The sequence below is a fragment of the Achroia grisella genome, unplaced genomic scaffold (genome assembly GCF_030625045.1).
Source record: "Achroia grisella isolate CSIRO2021 unplaced genomic scaffold, CSIRO_AGI_Agris_v1 utg402, whole genome shotgun sequence".
Classification (NCBI taxonomy): domain Eukaryota; kingdom Metazoa; phylum Arthropoda; class Insecta; order Lepidoptera; family Pyralidae; genus Achroia; species Achroia grisella.
This window is the reverse complement of record NW_026712841.1, coordinates 2,303,299-2,324,860: the sequence shown is the minus strand read 5'-3', so window position 1 is coordinate 2,324,860 and position 21,562 is coordinate 2,303,299. Positions and strand designations below refer to the sequence as shown.

Here is a 21,562-nt window from a genome sequence, read left to right as displayed (position 1 = left end):
CTTTGTATTTTGTTTTCTAGTTCTGAACATCATATGGTATATATACTTAGTTTAAATAAAACTAGTCGTAAATAATAACTATTTTGATTTGGAAACCGGTGTACAAAAAATATTTTAACTTCACATAACTTAATAGCAAATATGCAAACATGCACCTAATAGCTTATAGATATTTTGTTTTTTCTGCTGTTACATTACATTAAGGCGTTATGAGTAATTAATGACTTTACTTAAGGAATTAGAAACATAATATAATATGAACTATACAACATACTAAAGACAACCAGTGGCATTTAAGTGGGTTATTTGGTAAGTATGTAATGAGTTTGTATGGGCATACATTATGGTCCCCAGTCCTTATTTAACATTTTACTAGACTTTGACTTGAATTGATTAAATACTACATAAATACACGCAAATTTTCAACTTTCTAACTAGATAAATGTATGAGTTTTTTTAATGTGGTGTAAAGTTGGGTTTTTCAAGTTACGACAATTCCGTTAATGTGGTGCTGTGTTCATGTATAAAAAAAATAGTATTATATTATTAGCAGTATTATGCAATTAACATTGCGGTGAATTAACACTTGACACGACCCAATTTCGCGGAAGCCAAAGCGGTAAATCAGTAAGTGAATAAACCCTAATAATTTATGAAGTTAGTAGATGGAGAGCTACATTGTTTTTAAATAATTCGATTGTAGCTTGTAGCTGATATAATATTTTAATATGACCTGGTGGTTATTGTAAAGACAAAAAATTCCGATTTAATCATTTGATATTTCTAATCGGTTTTCTCGGTGCTGAACTATTGGAATTATGATAACTGAAGTTTTATGTATCAGAGAAATAAGAAAGGGTCTCTTCAAATGAAATACCGTGGTCGACATAATATTTTCTGTGCTTACAGTTCCAAATGAAATAATTTCATATATCATGGTGTTTTTAACATTTAAATATCCACTACTTATCTTTATTTTTGTTTACGACCTTTAATTTATATTTTTAACTTGGTTTTGTAAGTACTTGTCTTTAAAAAGTATGGGTAGCTATTGATTCATAGAATTAGGTAAATGTTATAACGTACCTTGTAAGGTATTCTATGGAGTAGGTATATAATCAAAAAGTCAATTTTCGCGCTCGTACTAATCGTTTAGAGCGCGAAAGTGGAACTAAATGAATAAACTTACTTTCACATTCTTTAAATGAAGTGTAAAAATAATTAAGGAATAAAAATGATATTACAATTGTTACTGTACCTGCCATTGAAATATATATATGAATAGGATCTGAATTGGCGCTTTTCATTCAGTGTCGGAGATTTTATTTTACCTGGCATAATATTATACACTTACTTTAAATGACTTTCATAATATACTTAAAAGTATTTGTACACCACTGATTGTTATTAATTAGTTAAATTATTAAAATATAATGTTAAATATTTAAAATACAAAAGGTTCATATAGGTGACCTGTGTTAAAACTGTTTTACTTATTATGTTTATAAATAACCAAACGAATCACAACACAAACACAAACTAACAACTCTATTAGATACATATACAAAGCATAGGTTCTACCCATGAATACTCTCTAAGGAATTACGTTATGAACGAGACAGAGGCATTATTATATAAATAAATCATTGAAGTCTATGATCAAAGGTATGTGATAACAGATCTCTATTGTAAGGATTTTAATTTTCACTTAGTCGGTGAGGAATTAATGGTATTACTTGTTAGTAGGTTACTCGCTCAAATTGAGTTTAATTAGATTTGATCAAATGTACCACTGGTGGAGACCTTAATGTAAGATGCTAATGATACCATTTATAAGATAACACTGACTAATACGAAATTATTTTCTTTGCAGTTTTTATATGAAGGTGTCCCTCCTTAATCCACCCTCGGAACCGCAGCTGACTTTCAGTAGACTTTATTACAAAGCTTTCTTAACTATATTCGAAGTTTTCGACCTTTTTTTATGTGAACTACAAAACGCGAGGAACGTAACTGTCAATTATTTTAAATGTATGTAACTATTGATTATATCTGTGCTATTCATGTACTTATTTAAAAAGTAAAGTATAGGTAGATTTATCCTACCATAATTTCCCCGCGTGTTTTCGTACCACGTTATAAATCAAACATTGTTGAAATGTATACTGTATTAAATGTGTCTGTCTATCTATGCATACTTTTTCACAAATAAACGGCAGAATGAATCGAATTTTGGTATGAAGATAGATTGTATCATGGGGACGCACATAGACTATCTTTTACCTAAAAAATAGACAAAGTTATGGGACATTACTAATATACCTCTTATAAGCAGACTCGAAATGCCCGGCTTTTCGAGTTTTATGAAGGCATAGAGGCATTATCCGTACTTTAATTAGTTAAAGTTAAAACCGGGCCGGTGCAAAAGTAGGTGATGTCTAAAATCATTTATAGGTAAAAGGAAAACAAATTATTGCACTAAATTTTGTATATAGGTAACTTGCCACCATTGCAGTATAAAAAAACTTATCTATTGAACTGCCAACTCGTTTCTCTCAATTATTTTGAAATTCTATTGTATTGGGAAAGTCATCGGAACATTTCGTATACACCTATTGTTCGTAACTGGGTCGATGAAAACCATAGACGAAAGAATAAATTGTTCTTAAACGAAAAAAACTAAATTAACGACTGCTAATAAGTAATTAAGGCTGTACTTATTTTTTTACCCATATATAATAGGTTTTTTTTATGTACCCGCCTGCGCTAACGGTATACGCTGGTAATCAACCAGTGGAGGATGACAAGATGAGCATGAAATTAGTTGATAACAGTGAGCCGATATGACGAATTAACCACGGTAGATATTAAGGGGACCGTGTGGAGTTTGTCCTTCCTACTATTAACAATCCCATCCCTTTCCTATAAAAGGTAATTAGAAAAGCAACTAAGTATCATGAAGTCTATGATGCAATCAACACAGGTTTATATTAATATATTCACAGGATTTTTAAATTTTTTAAGGATTAGGCTCAAAGGGTGAGAGTTATCTCACCCTTTGAGCCTATATCAAGGCATTAGTCGATACTTGGGTTTGAGTGAAAAAACACTCATTTTTCAACACCCTTCTGATGAGATATCTTATATTATATATCTGAGTGTTAATATGTCCACATTTAATTATCAATTTCCTCCTATCATTGCTATTTCTTTGGAATTTGTACTTACTAGAAAATATTAAATAAAGGTTTTGTTAGGCTTATAAACAACTAATATACAAACTATCTTCCATTTTATTTATAACAAGTATAATATAAGTTATTAAACACAATTATATAGATAAAAGTAAAAGTTTATTAAAAAGGAATTATTACATTTGTAAATGTGTAATTCTGCTCTGACAAAAATAATCAAAAACTTATGATTCTTAGTCAATTTTATGAGAAACATTTTTAAATGAAATTACAAAATTGTGACATTACTATGGTTATAAATAAAGATCTGGTCAAAAAGCCGACTTATGATTACAATACAACTTACACCTAGTTAATAATAATTATTACAGATAAATAAGGGTGGATTCATTAAATTCATACCATATAAAAGCTACTTAATAATCTAACCAATCTCAGGAGGCAGTGCAGTTTGTACACAAATTGTAATATTTGTATTTTGATATAGAAATATTTCTCATATTGTTCCAAAACCATAATGGTTACCATAAGGACCAAGAGTACATTCTATAACTTATCTACTTATACTTTTTTCAATTACATCTATCTTGTAGGAAAGACAATGGATTTTTATACATTACCTAAACAGTCAATACATACAATACATACTTACACCGATAGTAGTACAACCTTATAATTTTACTTAGCAAAAAATAATACCTTTAGTTTGTTACTGCAAAATATAAATTTAATACAATTTATATATCACTTTATTGGCTCCTAAAAATATTACTATGGCGCTTGCAACATTTTTTACAGTTGCATTTACCAAGTCAGAGAAAATTCAAATGACTCACTCCATAACAAATAATGTTCGAGTCACACTACCTACTTGTGTAAATAATTATAATGTTTGTGTAAATAAATTATTATTGGCAGGATTATAAACACTCCTCTATAATTAAATGCAAGGTATACCCCATATAAATAGGTACCTAAACATCAAAGTAATAAACATAATTTATTTATAATAATAAAATCATACTTATAGGAATGTATAAATGGACGAAAACAACTGTAATATAAAACTAAGTGCACTAACAACAATACTACAAAATAATATTTAGATATGTTGAAAGTATTATCTTATCCCAATATTCTGACTTCTGTAGAGGTTTGCCAACCACTGCGCATCAGTCTTTTAATAAATTTAAGTTAGTCAGTGAACATCTTGTTTGGCCGCACACAAATGTGGGTGCTTACCATGTCACATCTTAGTGGTGGCCTCTAAGGAGCGCAGTAGGGGCGCTCGGGCCATATACTAGAATCTATCCTTAGACGAATGCATGTCATTTGTAGCGAGGTACTGCAGCTCCTGCAACTCTTGGAACTTATCATGATCACGGATATGTGCATAATTAGCTGACAAACACATCAAATAATGAACTAAACTCAAAATCACCAGCACACATGACACCATTGCCAGTATAAACATGAATTCTGCCTTCTCAACATAATCTTTACAGAACAGCTTAACTTTATGAGCTTCACATATCTTCATATCTTCTTGTTTAACAGTAGACGGGAACATAAAGTCGAATTGCGTGAAATCGATGCAAGTCATTAGTTCTATATTTTTCGGTTTCGAGCACAGTTTCCAAAAGATAGTAAACAGAAATGTTGTTATAACCAGGAAACCCAATAATACAAGCCACGTGAATGTCAGGATGTAAGTGATAATCATAAATACTGCGCACGATATCCTGCCGCCGACTCGTGCCCTCCATGCTCTGTATACTTTTTGTCTTGTTGCACCTGTTGTTAGACAACCCAAACACAGCAGCATAAATCCTAAAGCTGCCATGCAAGCACTCCCAACAATAAAAATCATTTGCAGTGCTTCAATCCATATCAATCGAAAATGGAATACTTCGTCGAACATCAGAATAGATAAAGCTGATCCTCGGTACATTGTGCCACAAAACACCCCCACGCCCAAACAACACATAATTGTAGCTATAAGGGTTGCATGAGGAACCCTCGTCAGGCAAGCTTGACAAGCGTCGCCCATTGTATAAGAAGTAAATGTCTCGAAAGATACAGTTCAAAACACTTAAAATAAATTAATTTTATCAAAGTATAACAGTTACAACGAATTAATAAAAGAGATTGATGACAAAGAAATACAGATATTTGCTGAACTGACGAACAGATAATTAACAAACTACAGAAAATATAATATAATGCAACCAGAACGTCAGTCTGTGGCAGTTTCTGTGTCATTGTCATTCGGCGGTACAGTAGTGACACTGTGATTCTCAAACTATGACGTTCGTTGGCTTGGTGGTGGACACTTAAAATAAAGATTATATTCATTGGAGTAGGGTAACCGGTAAACTCCAGAAACCTTTATATATGAAAAACAACAAAAACGTAATTCATTACATAGCGATATACTATTTAAGTACAAGTCGTTAATATTCCATTATGTTTCATTTATTGTTAATTATTTGAGGCTAGGATTTATACATAGGAGCATAAAATATTTCCCGTGTATGAATCCGAACAGAAGGCCACGTTAAATGTCATAGCCAAATTGACATATGAATGACATAATAGCTTTGTCACATTAGTTATGTACTCTGTGGTGTTATTGTAACTATTTCCCATATTGTTATTTAATTTATTTTTATATAATTAATTAAAACTTCTTTGATACGTTTTATATAAAGTTTTAAAATAAATTATTATTCAATATAGGAAACCATGGAAGTGCTATATCACCAAACAAGTCAACTTATTCAAGAAGCATCGGATTTGTTTCAAAAGTTAGAAAAGGACCCAGGACATAGTTACGAAATAGAAAATGAAATTCAATCGAAAATCAATTCAATAACTTCGTAAGTTTGCTGTGTAAATTATAATAAGAATAGGTATAAATAAATAAATACTAGGCTAAATAATGGCACCTCCACTACCGGTAACCATGGCAAATTAAATATAATTACTTATTAGTTAAGTGTTTACCATATGGTGTACACTTATCCCATAGTTACAAATATTGAAATCTAGTTTTGTATTAATTCTATTAAAAAGTAACAGATAATGTTAGATAAAGAGTATGTTATGAGAATTCATATATTTTTTTTAATGTATCATGTATGTTTCAATTACTCATTGTATCTACAGAAATTGTGAAAAGTTGGATATTTATGTGTATAAAACACCAGTTAACCAAAGACCTATGGCAAAGATGAGGGTGGATCAATTAAAATATGACAACAAACATATTCAGGTAAATATTTTTATGATCATTATAACATCAATATTTGGAGGGACAGTGGATTTTGAATAAAGGGGACTGGATCAGGTTCATATCTACATGGTCCCTCTAATTAATTACTAGTGAAGTACCCAACTTTATGCTCATATTATCATACTGAATTGGTAGCTAACCATAGTATACCGTTACACAGAGATTGTACCATATTCATACAAAAAAAACATTGATAATCAATGTGATTACCATACCTAGGATGACACCAATAGTCATGAGCATATAGTATATATTGGAGTCATAATGATTAAGGAATTACTTCAATTTATATGTGTACTCAAAATACCAACTGCTTGCCTTATTGTTTACAAAAGTTATTTATTAATCTTAAACTCATATATATGTCTATTTAATTTAGAGATAAAAAATTACATGAAAACTAGAGGTAGTTGTGTCATTTATTTATATCCTTATCTGCAATATAAATAAATAACTAAATATCAAAATATTTTTTTAAGTTCAATAGAAATTCATATATATCTCTTTTAGTCTCATATTAGTTCTTGGAAATTTTCATAAAACCTTAATGTAAATACTGTAACAAAATTGTAAGAGTCAATATAAGAAAAACATTGCATTTTGTTCAAAATTAGGTGTAGTAACCACAAGGTACAAGCCATGGAGCCCAAGAATTATATTTTAATGTGTTATATATTTTACAATTGAATAAATTTAATTATTTACACAATAAAAAAAATTCAAACACAATAAAAAAAATAAACATTAACAATTTTCCTGAGCACTGTTTTGAAAATGACACCTATTTCCATGTAGGAAACATGGAGAAAACTGAATGAAATAATAATGTGAATTGAATTAACATCCAAACTATTATGCTACATACTTACACATTAGTAGACATATATATTTAATTATTTATTTATTTTATTAACATGTAATAATTTTTGTAGGCTTCATTAACAAATTCACAAAGTAAGCGTATGAGACGTGAACAAGAACGCTTAGATAGAGAACAACTCTTAAATCGAAGATTTGGGCATGATCACACAGAGATCACTGTAGACTACTTGGCACAGGAACAGAATTCATTGCAAAATTCACATAGAAATGTGGATGAAATGATACACACAGGTTAGTTGTTATCACATATTGATCCTTATTATTATAGAAATACAAAATCATAAAGATGAACATTGCAGACTGCTGTTAGAAAAAATAGCAGAAGTAGCTGGAAATATTTATGAAATGAAATTTATTTATTTGCGTATTATACAGTTAGATATTATAATATGTCCAGGTAATAATATTATTGGCAACTGTTTAATTGCCCCAATTTACGGGCATGCAAATTTTGGGTATATTAAAATGGAATAATTTATAATATTATAATTTAAAATTAATGTCTTATGTACCATTCTAATTATATAGTAATAAAAAAAAAAAAAAAGTCAACAATCATCACATAAATATTCTTTGATGTCATAAAAACACTTGTCCAGCAACCAGTAATATAATCGATTTTTTAATTTATTTAAGGGCATTTTTCTCAAGTCCGGTGGTAATTTATTAAAGATTTTTTGTGCCATAAATGATACATTCCTTTGGTAAAGCGTCAAATTGCTCTTTGGTACCAATATTTTATTTCTTCTCTGTGATCTGAGACAGTCTTTTATCTGATCATGTGTGCTAAACAAGTTTGGATGTTGTTTCACAAACGTGCAGATATCAAGTATATACATACAAGGCAACGGAAGAATACCAAGTTTCTTAAATAGAGGTCTACATGATTCTCTGAATCCGACATTGCAAAGGGCTCTAATACATTTTTTTTGAGCTTTAAAAGCTCTATCTATGTCACATGAGTTGCCCCAGATTAGCAATCCATAACGCAATACAGAAGAAACAAACCCATGATACGCATTGAGCGCAGTTTGTAAAGTGGCCACTTGTCGGAGTCTGAACAATGCAAATACAAATCTATTAATTTTTCTGCAAATATTGTCAACATGTTTTTTCCAATTCAAGTTTTCGTCTAGTGTATAATATCACACTTCTGGTTCATAAATGAACTTATATTTATATCTCTACATTGCATGCATTGCCTTACTACTCCATAACTAAAATCATTAATATGTATGTGTATATATAATATATATAAAAATGCACTTAGAGAACTAGTACATGTAATAAAAGACAACTATAACTTATAAGTGTACCCTAAAAGCATTGTACTGTATGTTACATGCTATAATGCGCTTGTAAATTTTAAGTCCACTCATTTTTATCAATAAAATTATTTATTAAATTTTTTGTCTGATTTCATGAAGTAATAAAAAAAAAATTGTCAACTACTCACCTGTAATAATTTAATACAACTGAATATAGAGCAAAACTATGTAGGTACTGCTGTAATAACAATTGTGTTAATAAAAAAATACATATAAATGTTTATTGAAAGAATAAGAAAACTTTAAAAATGTGCTTAACAAAAGACAGATCTTATCCCTTAAAAAGCATAAATAAAATTCGTAACATAAATACACGTCGCGTATTGTTCGATTTTATTAGTTGGTATGGTTTAATTGTGCGGAAATAAATAAGGAATTCGCTATATTATTACAATAAAATTATATTTGTTTATTAATATTAAATTTGCACTATGCACACACAATATACCATATATGAAAATGAAAATCTAAATATCGAACTTCGTATCAATTCATGTATAAAAAACACTGGCAGAATCGACCGGTTTCCCTAAGACCTGTTTATATAAAACATAATCACCAGTTATCAAATTATGTGCATAATTATTTTAATAATTGCCATTTGAACTTGTACTAGTAAAAAAGTGTATTAAACTTACCACATTATATTTTGCGACACTGTTTACTCTTTGGATCAAACGTGACATGTGTTCCGCGGTAAATTAAAAACAAAACAACTGCGAGACACCACACCGCATCAAGGCAGCTTATTTACATTTTATTAATTATACCTACTCTATGAATAGGCCGCTTAGTTATTCACATAGCTGTTATTATATTATCGATTATCCTGAACGTTAAGTGCCCTATCTATCCCGATGTGACATAGATCAACTAGAGGTTACATTTTTGTGAGGGTTAACTAATGTTCTACTCCATTGACTCTTAAATTTGGAATGAAAGATCATTCTAGTACTCCAGATTGACAATAGCTACCACTTAGCATTGGATGGGTTTGTTTGCTGTGGCAGATAGGTACATAAAAAACTACAACGGATAATTAATATATCATGTGAATGTATATATACTTAAATATAGCAATTATATGAATATACACCACTGAATAATTATATTCATGCTTTAAGATTAATTTGTAAGTTTATGGTTATGTTAATGATTAGAGGTAAGTAAGCAAGGTAATAGAATTGTTATCTTCCGTATTGTTGCTTATTTTCGATGATCAATGACAATAATAATATTTTGTACTAGCTGTACCCGCGACTTCGTCCGCGTGAAATTTAACTTTATTTTTCTAAAATAAAAGTAGCCTAAGTTTACTTTTTTTGGCAAGTAGCTGATGTAATAAGGAGTTTATTACATAAGCTACTTGACAAAAAAAGTCCCGTTAAAATCGGTCCAGCCATTTCAGAGATTAGCCGGAACAATCACACGGACATAAATGGCAAAAAATATTAATTTGAGAAATATATTTGTAAGAAACGGTTATTTCAATATTACAAACAGATACTCCAATTTTATTTGTATGTATAGATATGTAGGTATGACAGTTGATAGGCACCAGTGGAAAGGGTAAATAGCATATTTTCTACTTATACTTGTAATTAGAAAAGTCAAGAAAATAATAATGTATAGATACCAACAACTCTAATCTAGTGAAATATAGCTATTTAAAAATTTTCGAAGCGAGTTTTTACCAGGGAACTGAATGTCGTTAACAGTTTCTTTTCCAGCTGAAATCGAAAGGGATTGCGTTTGACATATTGTTGCTTATTAAATGAATAGCGTTTGCTACACATATTTGTTTATCATAGTAGAACGGAAACCGAAAAATTAAATTATTGAATTGAATTAGGAAATTAATATTCATGAGCGATACTTAATAATACAAAATATTTTATTAACTAGCACTCAAATTGGTTTTATTTGTAATATCGTGGACACTATATTCTTAGATATTGGATTTTACGATCGTTTAAAATTTTTCAGTGTAGGCACATATTAAATTGATCGTCACGTATGCTGAAAAGTGTCTGTTTGCTTTAATTAGCATCTTTAACCTATCTATCTCTCTTAGTAGAGGTCTGACCTTAATTTTACTTAGGTAAACTTGCCCTAATGCCCTTTACTAGAATATTTTCCGCCATGTATAATACAGAATGCTTTACATTCTGTATTTTAATATATTAAAATACAGAATACAATATAAATAAAAATAATAATACAAGCCCAATAAAAATTAAGGTACTTCGTATTGGTTGTATTTTAAACGTGATTGAGTAATAAATTTGAAAATATTTTCAAATACAGACTTTCACATGTATATGTAGGTATATTAGAAAGATATATATTCATGCGTCACGTGTATTTTGCTTTTAAATGAGGCATCACCAGGTAGTTAATCGATCAGACCTTGGTAGTCCAACGATGATCGTTCAAAGTTCACATTGTATGTTGAATTTAGGATTGCTGATAATATATGATTATTCATAGCAAATATTGTGTAGGAAGACTATGTTAATTGAAGCGGATGTTTTAAAATTGATCTATATATTCTTATACTATTATTAAAAAAGACAGCGTCGCATTCCGAATATTGTATTGTTTTTATTTTCGTATGCAGCTACCGATCGTAATTGGTCTTGATTATATTTTTTAAGTCTATAGCGTTTTCTTCTGTAATTAATCAATATTGTTTATGTTAAATAATGAAATACACATTTAACACTTCATTGAATTCAGCGAAGTTTTTCTAATTGCAATATTGATCGGTTAATTTCTCATTGTCAAGTGTAAATACCTGTAATTTTAAAGTCATTTAGTTATACGTTGCTCAGGACGATAACCTTCTAGAAGCCAGTTGCTATGTGTTATTACAATAATCATATTATAATAATGGCGCAGCCTGCGACTTTGTATCCATGGAGTTCGAATTATCAATAGGTTTGCTTTATTTTTTTCAAATGATACATAATAATAAATAAAACAAACACAACATTTTAAGCAAACAATACATTGGTCAAAGCCGCACCTAAATCGGTTAGGTAAACCTGTTTCTGTGATTAATGACAAAAATTCTAACAATCCATTGTTCGTGGTTTTTTTAGATTGACAAAGTTCTGCAAAAATAGTTTTTCTGATATATACGTATCTTCTAGGTATGTACACATTAGTTACATTTTTAGCATATGTTTATGTAGATTAATTAGGGTTTTCATATGGTGAAGGAGTTAAAAAAATTGCGGTTATAGGAGTTGCATGACGATAAAAATATCCATACAATGATTCCATTCGCAGACGACTTTGTCTAAAAATCTACATAAGTAGGTACTTAAAACATTGAAGTATTATACGCTCTTATCTGTTACCTTATACTTTCTCTAGATGTGCTGTTATTTGTGAAAAGTCGTCCGCGTGGATAACTCTATCTCAGCAGCCAGACAAACTGCTTTGTAAAGTGAAAATTAAAGAGTGAGTGGTGAAATTACCGGATATGGAAGCATGGCATTTTAGTCCCCCGCAATGGCAACGTCAGTTTGTTACCACGGATATCGCACGCAACGTCTCTGTACTGTGCTGTACATAAGCGAGGGTTACTATCAGATCGAATCAGCTTATATGTCATTCCAAAGACCACTTTTTAATTTTATTTAGCGTTTGAAATGAAGTGACTAGCGTTTGAAATGAAGTGACTACCGACTGTAGGTTGTTATTATTAAAAATAAGACTTTAAATTTAATAATATCCTTATTGTTTACAGGATCGAACATATTAGACACACTAAGGACCAACAGGGAAACATTGAAGGGCGCTCACAGAAGACTAATAGATTTGGCCAACACGTTAGGGTTATCGAATGCCACTATTTCTCTGATAGAAAGAAGAGTATCACAAGACAAATATATCCTGTTTGGTGGAATGTTCCTCACATTGACAGTCATTGTGATTGTTATCATATATCTTACGTAATTAACAATCATTACTAGTTTTATATTACATTTCCAGAAATAATGCAATATTTAATTCTGCATAAAGTGTAGATATGAATCTAGCCACCTTTGCCTACAGATCATTCATAGGTTACTCGTTCTTGATACACGACACTTGATCGCGTGTAGCAATAAGGCTGCTCATTGTGCACCTTTATAAAAACACATAACTTAGATTTTATTGGAAGTAAACAGTAAACAGTATTTATTGTTATTGTCCTATATCATCATATGCGTCAAAGAAAATATGATTCTTACTAATGAAGGTCTGTTAAAGGTCGGCGAAGCTATTTAGAAGTAATAAACATAATCCGATCGCTATGAGAGTGCATGAAATTTGAAATGCTACTCTTTTCTTTGTTAGATACGTATTTGAAACAAGAGAGTTTGATGGACAATCCTATTCAGTTGGAAAATACATTACATATTAGTATTCAAGTTTTTTCACAGTTGTTTACAATTGTACTTATTATATAAATTATATTTTCATTGGATTATATAATAATATCATTGGGTATCGGGGCTCTTTAATAATATGATCATAATGAATATTGCGATTATGTAATGTCTAGACATTAGTGTTGAGAAATAATTTAATTTTACCTTAAATATAATTTATATTATGAAATATAGGAAAGTCTTCATTTGAAAAAACACATGACAGAAATCACAGAAAGTTTCATTTGTAAATTCAATCAATCATTTATTCCATTATTAGTTTCACTAAATGACACATAAATACTAGTATTGTAATATAAAACCCTTTTAAAAATTTCTAATTGATTTCATAAATATTCCAACGCATTTAGTTATATTATATTTAAAACAATTATAACCGATTATATGTCAACTACAAAATGGAAAATCTTAAAAATGTATTCTCCGATTTCATATATGCACTTTATGCATATGCAATTATCAATATAAGAATGACATTGTATCTTTAAGTGTATGTAAGTTAAGTGTATTCTAAACATTTGTTACTTTGTTACTGTAACCAACTGTATAAGTTTATGGGTAGGAAATACATGTTATTTATTAGTTATGAAAATAATGGAAAATTGTTTATTATTTGGTTGTTAATTGATATTATTATTATTATTGTTATTCTATTAGTTATTATTTAAAATTGTGCATGAACTTTAGAAATAAGAATATGCCATGAAATTGGTAGCAAGCGATAGAAATGAGAAGTATGTTCTCTTACAATTTGTACAGCCTAATTATATACTATTAAATTGGCAGTGTAATTTTGTAATATAGATTATAAAGAAAATATGGATAAATCCATATTCTTATAAAAATAACTATAGACTTGTATAATTTACACATCGCGTTATAGAATTAGTTATATCATATCATCTCAAGTAGTCGATCATTCCACGAGCTTACTAACTTATGGCCTGATCAAATCAATAAGAGATTGTTTATATGACATGAAGAGCTAACTACGGTACATATTATATGTACGTTAGAATAGATTGATGTTAACTGCATATAATTTAAAAAAACTTGACAATCTTCAAACATCTCTACTAATTGAGTGTTAAGCCATGTCCATTACCGAGGACAATATATATATATATATATATTATTGTAAAGAAAAGTTTATAAATGATATCTATAACTCAAAAAATACTTATGCAATTTAAAAAATCACCTATAGAATACAACATAATCTGGGCGTAACATAGAGTATATTACACACGGACAACACCGCAGGATACATATAGTAAAATAAACAATATATTGATAGCGAGTGATGTTTAACCATTTTAATATTTTTTGATTCGTTAGAATAATATTGATTAACTTCATGGTTTGAGAACATGTCAATTGGGCACTTGAAATAAAATGAAATTTTTATTTGTAAAATTATATAATTACAAAGACTGAGACTCTAATGGACTGGCAGTTAAATATTATAGAAAAGATAGGATTCAGCGTTTATTCGATAATCCTTTATTGGGAACCATATAACATAGAATAGAATATGTGCGAGTTTATCCCCACTGCATATTTTTGTTTGCAAAGTTTTACTCTTCATTGCATGTTAGTTTCCTGGGAATTAAAAAAAACTGTACGCATAATACTGTTTTTTTTTTATTTTTTTGAATTGAAAACATATGCCAAAAAAACGTAAAAGGAAGCTTGTACAATTTACGTTATGTCTACATAAATTTGTTATAAATGTTACCGTAAATTTATTGCTATAGAGGAACTATTTTAATAAATTATATAATTTTGCTATGTTGTCTTGGGATTTCTGTTCTGTCTCTGGCTATACAGTGTACTAGTACTAGTAGGTAGTATATATACATTTACCAAACCAAACTTAAGTATTTTCACATACATAAGTTATGAACTTACAAATCAATCTTGAAATTGTGAAGTTCAAAATTTATTTTGATTCACGTGCAGTTTGCATGCATAATAGCTTTCAATATATAATATACAACCTTTAAGAACCTACCTTATCTACATACATCCACTATTTTCAAACAAAAGGAAACTTTTAAAGGTAGATTTTCACATTATTGTTCAATAACAAACATATTTGGGATGCGGGAGATTCTAAAACGCATACATGCAAACAGGTACCACAATCCAGGAACAATTTTTATTGATTTTGATACATAAGCTTGATGAAACATATGACTCGGAACCACATTAACAGGATCCTAAATTTTGAATATTGCCTAAATAAAGCACAGTACCTACATGTGCTAACTGTGCAATTGTAATAATCAATAATTAAATAATTATAATTTGTCAAAAAGAATACAATACTAATAGAATTTCTAAATCACTGAATATTGCAAGTATTAAGTTTTTCTTTTATCTGGCTCGCAGCATGGTTTAATAGGGTCAATGTGTGAGCAGGCAAACGCTACATCTTCCTCTTTAAGCGGAGCACAAGGTCCAGAGGCTTGTGGTGGTGGATTCAAACAAGACTCCATGGCTGTTTCCGGTATATGCGGGTAATGCGATACTCGTGTAGCTGCAGGTGATATTTCAGGCACATCGCGACGTAATTTTTTCACTTTTTCATATGCGTCTGATGAAAGGCGCATGTACTCTGGTATCTATAATGAAAGATAGAGAGAATCAAGATTATTACACTAATTAAAATGGCAAATAGATTTAGCGAATAATATAGTCATCTACTCTTATTAGGTAAATACATTAATACATCAACATGAAAATTAATTAAACTTATTTTTTTTTAATTATCGAAAGTCTGTTTCCATCCCGTATATAATGAATGTCTAATTCTCTCCTCATATATTGCCAAGTCATCAGTTATTATTCAAAGGTTTAAATATAATATTTATTTACAAAATACATTTGAAAATAATCTGCAAACAAGCCTAAAGCCGATAAATATTTTTGTATTTGTTTTTTTTTAATTTTTTCTGAGTAAAAATAGATGACGCCTACCTAAATCGGTAAGCATTGTCTATATACATGAACAGCATGCGGTCATCACTACAAGCAAGTTGCTAGGCGGCTGAAATAGGTAAAACTCTGGTACCCATGTAGGCGACTTTAGTCTACGGCCTCTGTTAAACGGTTATATTAACATACCTGCTTGCAATCGACTCCATAAGAACCAAGATATCCTGGTAACTGCGGACTATCAGCACTCTCCTCTCCTGTACCATTGACAAGTTGCGCACTGGGCATGATCTGGTATGGGCATTCATCTCGAGCGCGACGTTCTTCACGCTCCTTTGATCCCTGTATTGTTAAAAGTACTAGTGTTCCCTCTCATCAAAGAGCAGTAAATACAAAAAATAACTTGGTTTCTTCATTATTTCCTTTCCTATCTATACCACGCTTCATATAAAAAATATTATTTAATTCTAAAATAGTCAGGACTGAGAGATTGGATAAATGATAGTGATATTAAGACCTGGGGAAGCTGCTGTAAGGCAATGTGCCAAACCATCACGAATTTGTAAAGAAAATGGAAACCTGTTATTCTACAAAGGCAACCTAACTCAAATGGTTTAGGTCTCTATATAGTTATGTTTGTCTCTATGAGTTGTTCGTTTATAAAATTATAATAGGACTAAGGAGGAATAAGGAGCACATCATCATCAGCCCACTGCAGTGCACTGCTGGACATAGGCCTCTCCCGAGGCACGCCATGAAAGGAGCACAAAGATGTTAATTGGTAACCAAGGCGAACTTGGACCAACGTATAATATATATTTGATACCATACAGTATACCTACTACATAGGCTACTCGCTTTATGACTGGACAAAGTATAGATAGATATATTTATTAAATACGAAAGTTTATATCTAAAGTACCTAAGATTTTCCAATATTGAACTGATATTCCAATATAGTATTGTGTAATGAAATGAGATAATTATGTTTACTTTGTATGATTTTGATCGTAACATTATTTTTCCTGTTTATTAGTATTGACTCTTAACAGGTTTAACAATAGATAGGTAATTAGAATAATTAACAATGCCCAGCAAATATCTAATTACATAGATATTTATATACCAACAATAGAATTACTTGCTATAGCATAATAGACTAACTGTCCTGGATAATAGAATATAAATATTATTTATCCAAATCAAATAAATAGAAATGTACACTTTTGAAGTAATTGTATATTCTACTGCGCATTCGAAATACAGATTTAGTCAAGAGGAATCTGTTGGAAGTATAATGCTGGCCATCGTAGAATTAGTTGTTTGTACATTTTTATAGAATATGTCACTTTAAAATATCTCAGGAATTTTTGTAATGTCGACATGTAAACTTTATCATTTTAATATATTTTAATATTTAATCTGCTGATGCTTTCTCTTATTTCTAAAAGAATCAGTAAGAAACATGTCGGTCAGGTACTCTTTAAAACAAATTAATTTTAAGACTGTGTGAATATACTCCATCAACCAATTAGTTCTGAGAGCTAAAATATGAAATATACAGTTTATTAAGTAACAAATCTTTTCTCTAAACATGATAAATCTTATAGATAAACTCTATATTATCTACAATTTACCTAAAAGATGCTAAAAATCTTGCAACAAAACAGACTGTTACATTGCTTATAAAAAGTTTTCTCTTATAACCATATCTAATTAAGGGAAAGTGCCTATTCTTTTGATATATTATTATGTTTTGTATTCAAGGTAAAGAAAACAGCGTAGATGAGGTTCTAATAAATATGAGTGGATACCTATATATTTATTTTTACGCCGCAATCGTTAGGACGATAAAGATAAATAAAAAATAATGTTAAAATAACGTTGTTAATGTTAAAATAGCTATAGCATTCTTTTTGGAGGTTTTTTACTGACATTTTCTTTTTTTTTTATAACGCAGACAGACGAGACAAACGAGCATGCGGCTCACCTGATGGTAAGTGATTACCGCCGCCCATGAGCACCCGCAACACCAGGGGAATTGCAAGTACGTTGTCGGCCTTTTAAAAAGGAATAAGCTCTTTTCTTGAAGGTTTCAATGTCGTATCGGTTTGGAAATACCATTGCTGGGAGGTGATTCCACAATGTGGTTGTGCGTGGCAAAAAGTTTCTAGAAAACCACACTGTGGAGGACCGCCATTCATCCAGATGATCAGGATGGTATTTTAGTTTCTGGCGGGTGGTACGGTGGTAAAACTCAGCAGCTGGTATTAACCCGAACAATTCCTCAGAACACTCCCCGTGATATATGCGGTAGAAAATGCACAAAGATGCAATATCTGGCCGTAAAGCCAATGGGTCGAGTCTGTCACATAGACGTTCATTACCAATGATTCTGGCTGCTCGGTTTTGAATGCGGTCAAATGGATGTAGCTGGTATTGTAGTGCTCCCGCCCAGAGATGAGAACAGTATTCCATATGCGGCCGGATCTGCGCCTTGTATAATTGCAAGCGATGGGCCGCCGTGAAATACCGTCTCGCTCTACTGAGCACACCAAGCTTTTTTTGAGGCTATTTTAGCCATGTCCTCCAAATGACCGGAAAACTGAACGTCACTGGATATATCAACGCCAAGGACCTCGAGATTTGGCTTCACATCAAGGAGAGTGTCTTGACTGGAACTGAGGAGATACGATAAATGGATTCTTATAAATGTCGTAAACGTGAAGAGTAAATGTTTAATGTATATCCATAATCTGAATTAATATCGAGGCAGTATAAATTCTTAATCAATCGATATGAAATCGGCTTTTAATCGATAAAATTGGTGCACGTACTTTTGTAATGGCATACCAATATCATTGGATTCCTAATCTTTAATGTTGAAATAATAGTGACTTACAGGATCTTTTTGTTTCACGCAAAAATCATCACTGTCATCAAATTGCGGCTGTTGTCCCGACAGGTAGTCAGGTCTATCGCGGTGTTCCCGATGTTCATCCGCTGCTGGCCCGCTGAAGCATACCACCTTCTGATGGTCCTCACGAGCAGTCCCCGATCTTAGTATGCCCCTCAACGGCTGTATTTCTTCGCAAGTAGGTTTACTGACAACGTAAATTGAATCGTGAATAAATTTTGAAGCTATTTCAAAAGGAAAACTTATATTTTAGTATTGATTTGGTGTTATATGCTAGACAAACTAACTTTACACACAAATCGATAAACGATTTACGAATTATTCGCACCGTATAAAACTAAAATTACTGAGTATCGCAGACAAGTAATCTGCGATACTCAGTAATTTTAGTTTTGTACCCTCATCTCTCAAAATGTTCGTTATTCAATTTAACGAAAATTTAGACAAAACAATAACGTTAAGTGTCAGATTTCTCAAAGTAGCTGAATTAGTATTATACTTAATTATTATTTAGTCTCATATTAAAAACTGTGATTGCAGCTTACATTTCAAATAATGTAAGCGTGTAATTTTACTATTTTTTCATTACTGCCGTTGAGAGTAATGAGAGTCAGGCCAGTTTAAATCTCTTGCGCGCAATGGGGATTGCGCGCAAGAGATTTAATTATATCCAAGGCTTTGTATTAACTTTTTTACACAAACACGAAAGTATGAGAGTAGATAAAATAATATTATAAAATATGATTCATAAACACTACAATATGAAGTGTTCTATAATATCTACTATTGTATATATCTCATAAAATTAACAATTTTAATAATATCGAACTCTTGGTTCCACTAGGTTAGATAGATTTATAGGAAGCATTATTTCACAGGGGTACTGTCTTAATTTCGGAATATAAAAATAATGTTATAGAAAAGAGGAAGATAACTACCCTTAATAGACATTTTTAATCTATTTTATTTCAATATTATTACTATATTACATTTCTTTCTTTCTTTAATAATTTATTAAAATTGATTTCTAATAATAATAAATATAATAATAAGTATATAATATATAAGGTTAATAAATACACGTTATTAAGCTCAACATCAGCTCATTTCAAATAAATTATTGCAACTAATATTTGATTTTGAAATGAGGTGATATTTGAATATCCACTTAAGTGAGTCCTTGACTTAGATATATTAAATATATAATAATTTCATTTCTAATACGTACTTTTATTTGATGATTTTTGACTTGACGTACTTTAAGATAATTTTTTAAAATTATATATAATATTATATTGTACTATTAAAGTATGATATAATCGACAACAGAAACTATGTCACTTAGGTAGTATTCTTGTTTTATTGACATACCTCTGTCTAGTAACACGCAATGAATCGTCATACGATATAAGATTTGTGGTCATCGGCGGTGTTGGAGGTCGTGGCGGAGTTGCGCTACCTTCAACCACATCGAGAGCCATCAGACATCGTTCCATAGCGTTAGGCTCAGCGACTGCTGCCTGCCCGATCTTGGCAAGCTGGGCTCTCGTCTCCGCAGCCTGTTCATTGCTTATAGCTTGCTGTGGTTTTTTGAATAAAGTAGTTAATTGCCTTATTATTCTTAGTACAAAATAAACCTTATCTTGTCGTTACCATATATTTTTTATTAATGGAATGGCAAACTAGCTATATTAGCTGACAAAGAAAGCTGCTTGATGGCAGAAACAAATGAGACAGAGATATCACCGCAGACAGCTTTGTACAAAGTATAAATATACAATTTACACATTATGAATATTAAATTAACAGTCTTGGTGGTGTAACGGTTTGCTTTCAATTATCGCGGGTTCGATTCGAAAGATTTGTTATTAATATCTAAGTATGATTGTTTGTATCGGTCTGGGTGTTTTCTATGTATTGTATTTAAGGATTTGTATCAGCTGTGTAGTACCTATAACACAAGCGCTGTGTGAATTGTACTAGGTTATAATTATTGTTACTATATACGATACGATGGATATTTATCCATCGTCTAAAAATAATGTAAGTCAGTAGTAAAATCCCTATTAAGATTACAACGATCCTATTTAATTATTCATGGAATTAGAAACGAACTAGCTAAATACCTTCAATTCATCCTTAAGATTTCCTTCTCGCATGTGGTAGTTCCTTACGTTATCGATCACCTCCGGCGGGAATTTCTCCGGGTTCGCGCTCATGTACCGATATACGTATAAGTCGCAGCCGATAATCTTGAAGCGATGCTTGAATACCGGCACTATTGCACCTGCAGTTCAAATAGATGTACCGTACACATGTATGGACTGTATTGAGAACGTTGCCCTTTTTGTGTGGTTATACATATAATATATAATAAATGAAATAAACAGCTTGCAATTTTTGAAAAAAAATATTTTTTTTAGTTATCGTTTGAAAAAATTTACTAAGAAATATACAGCATCACAATAATTAGATGTAATCCTTTAAGTGTTTTAATATAACGACAGAACATCTTCAGTTTATGACGTAATAAAATTCTCATAGTCAATTGAAGTAGTGTA

At 30.8% G+C, this 21,562-nt stretch overlaps 3 protein-coding genes across 3 annotated transcripts in view; 1 reads left to right on the top strand and 2 right to left on the bottom strand.

Moving 5' to 3' along the window:
- Positions 1–3,419: 3,419 nt before the first annotated feature.
- Positions 3,420–5,358, bottom strand: LOC131844372 (neuronal membrane glycoprotein M6-b). Its single transcript, XM_059193240.1, has one exon. It carries the CDS (start codon positions 5,242–5,244, stop codon positions 4,495–4,497), a length of 750 nt encoding a protein of 249 aa, XP_059049223.1. The 5' UTR covers positions 5,245–5,358; the 3' UTR covers positions 3,420–4,494.
- A 448-nt stretch (positions 5,359–5,806) lies between these two features.
- On the top strand, positions 5,807–12,788 carry LOC131844426 (probable Golgi SNAP receptor complex member 2). Its single transcript, XM_059193308.1, has 4 exons — positions 5,807–6,073; positions 6,363–6,468; positions 7,422–7,602; positions 12,457–12,788. Exons 1-4 carry the CDS (start codon positions 5,940–5,942, stop codon positions 12,663–12,665), a joined length of 630 nt encoding a protein of 209 aa, XP_059049291.1. The 5' UTR covers positions 5,807–5,939; the 3' UTR covers positions 12,666–12,788.
- Positions 12,789–15,508: 2,720 nt separating this feature from the next.
- Positions 15,509–21,562, bottom strand: part of LOC131844318 (EF-hand domain-containing protein 1-like) — a 45,622-nt gene continuing 39,568 nt past the window's right edge. Inside the window, exons 13-17 of the mRNA XM_059193174.1 lie at positions 21,128–21,288; positions 20,373–20,581; positions 18,987–19,188; positions 16,274–16,426; positions 15,509–15,771 (exon numbers count right to left, since the gene is read on the bottom strand). Coding sequence (XP_059049157.1) covers positions 15,511–15,771; positions 16,274–16,426; positions 18,987–19,188; positions 20,373–20,581; positions 21,128–21,288 — 986 coding nt within the window. The 3' untranslated portion in view covers positions 15,509–15,510. The remainder of the gene's footprint in view (positions 15,772–16,273; positions 16,427–18,986; positions 19,189–20,372; positions 20,582–21,127; positions 21,289–21,562) is intronic.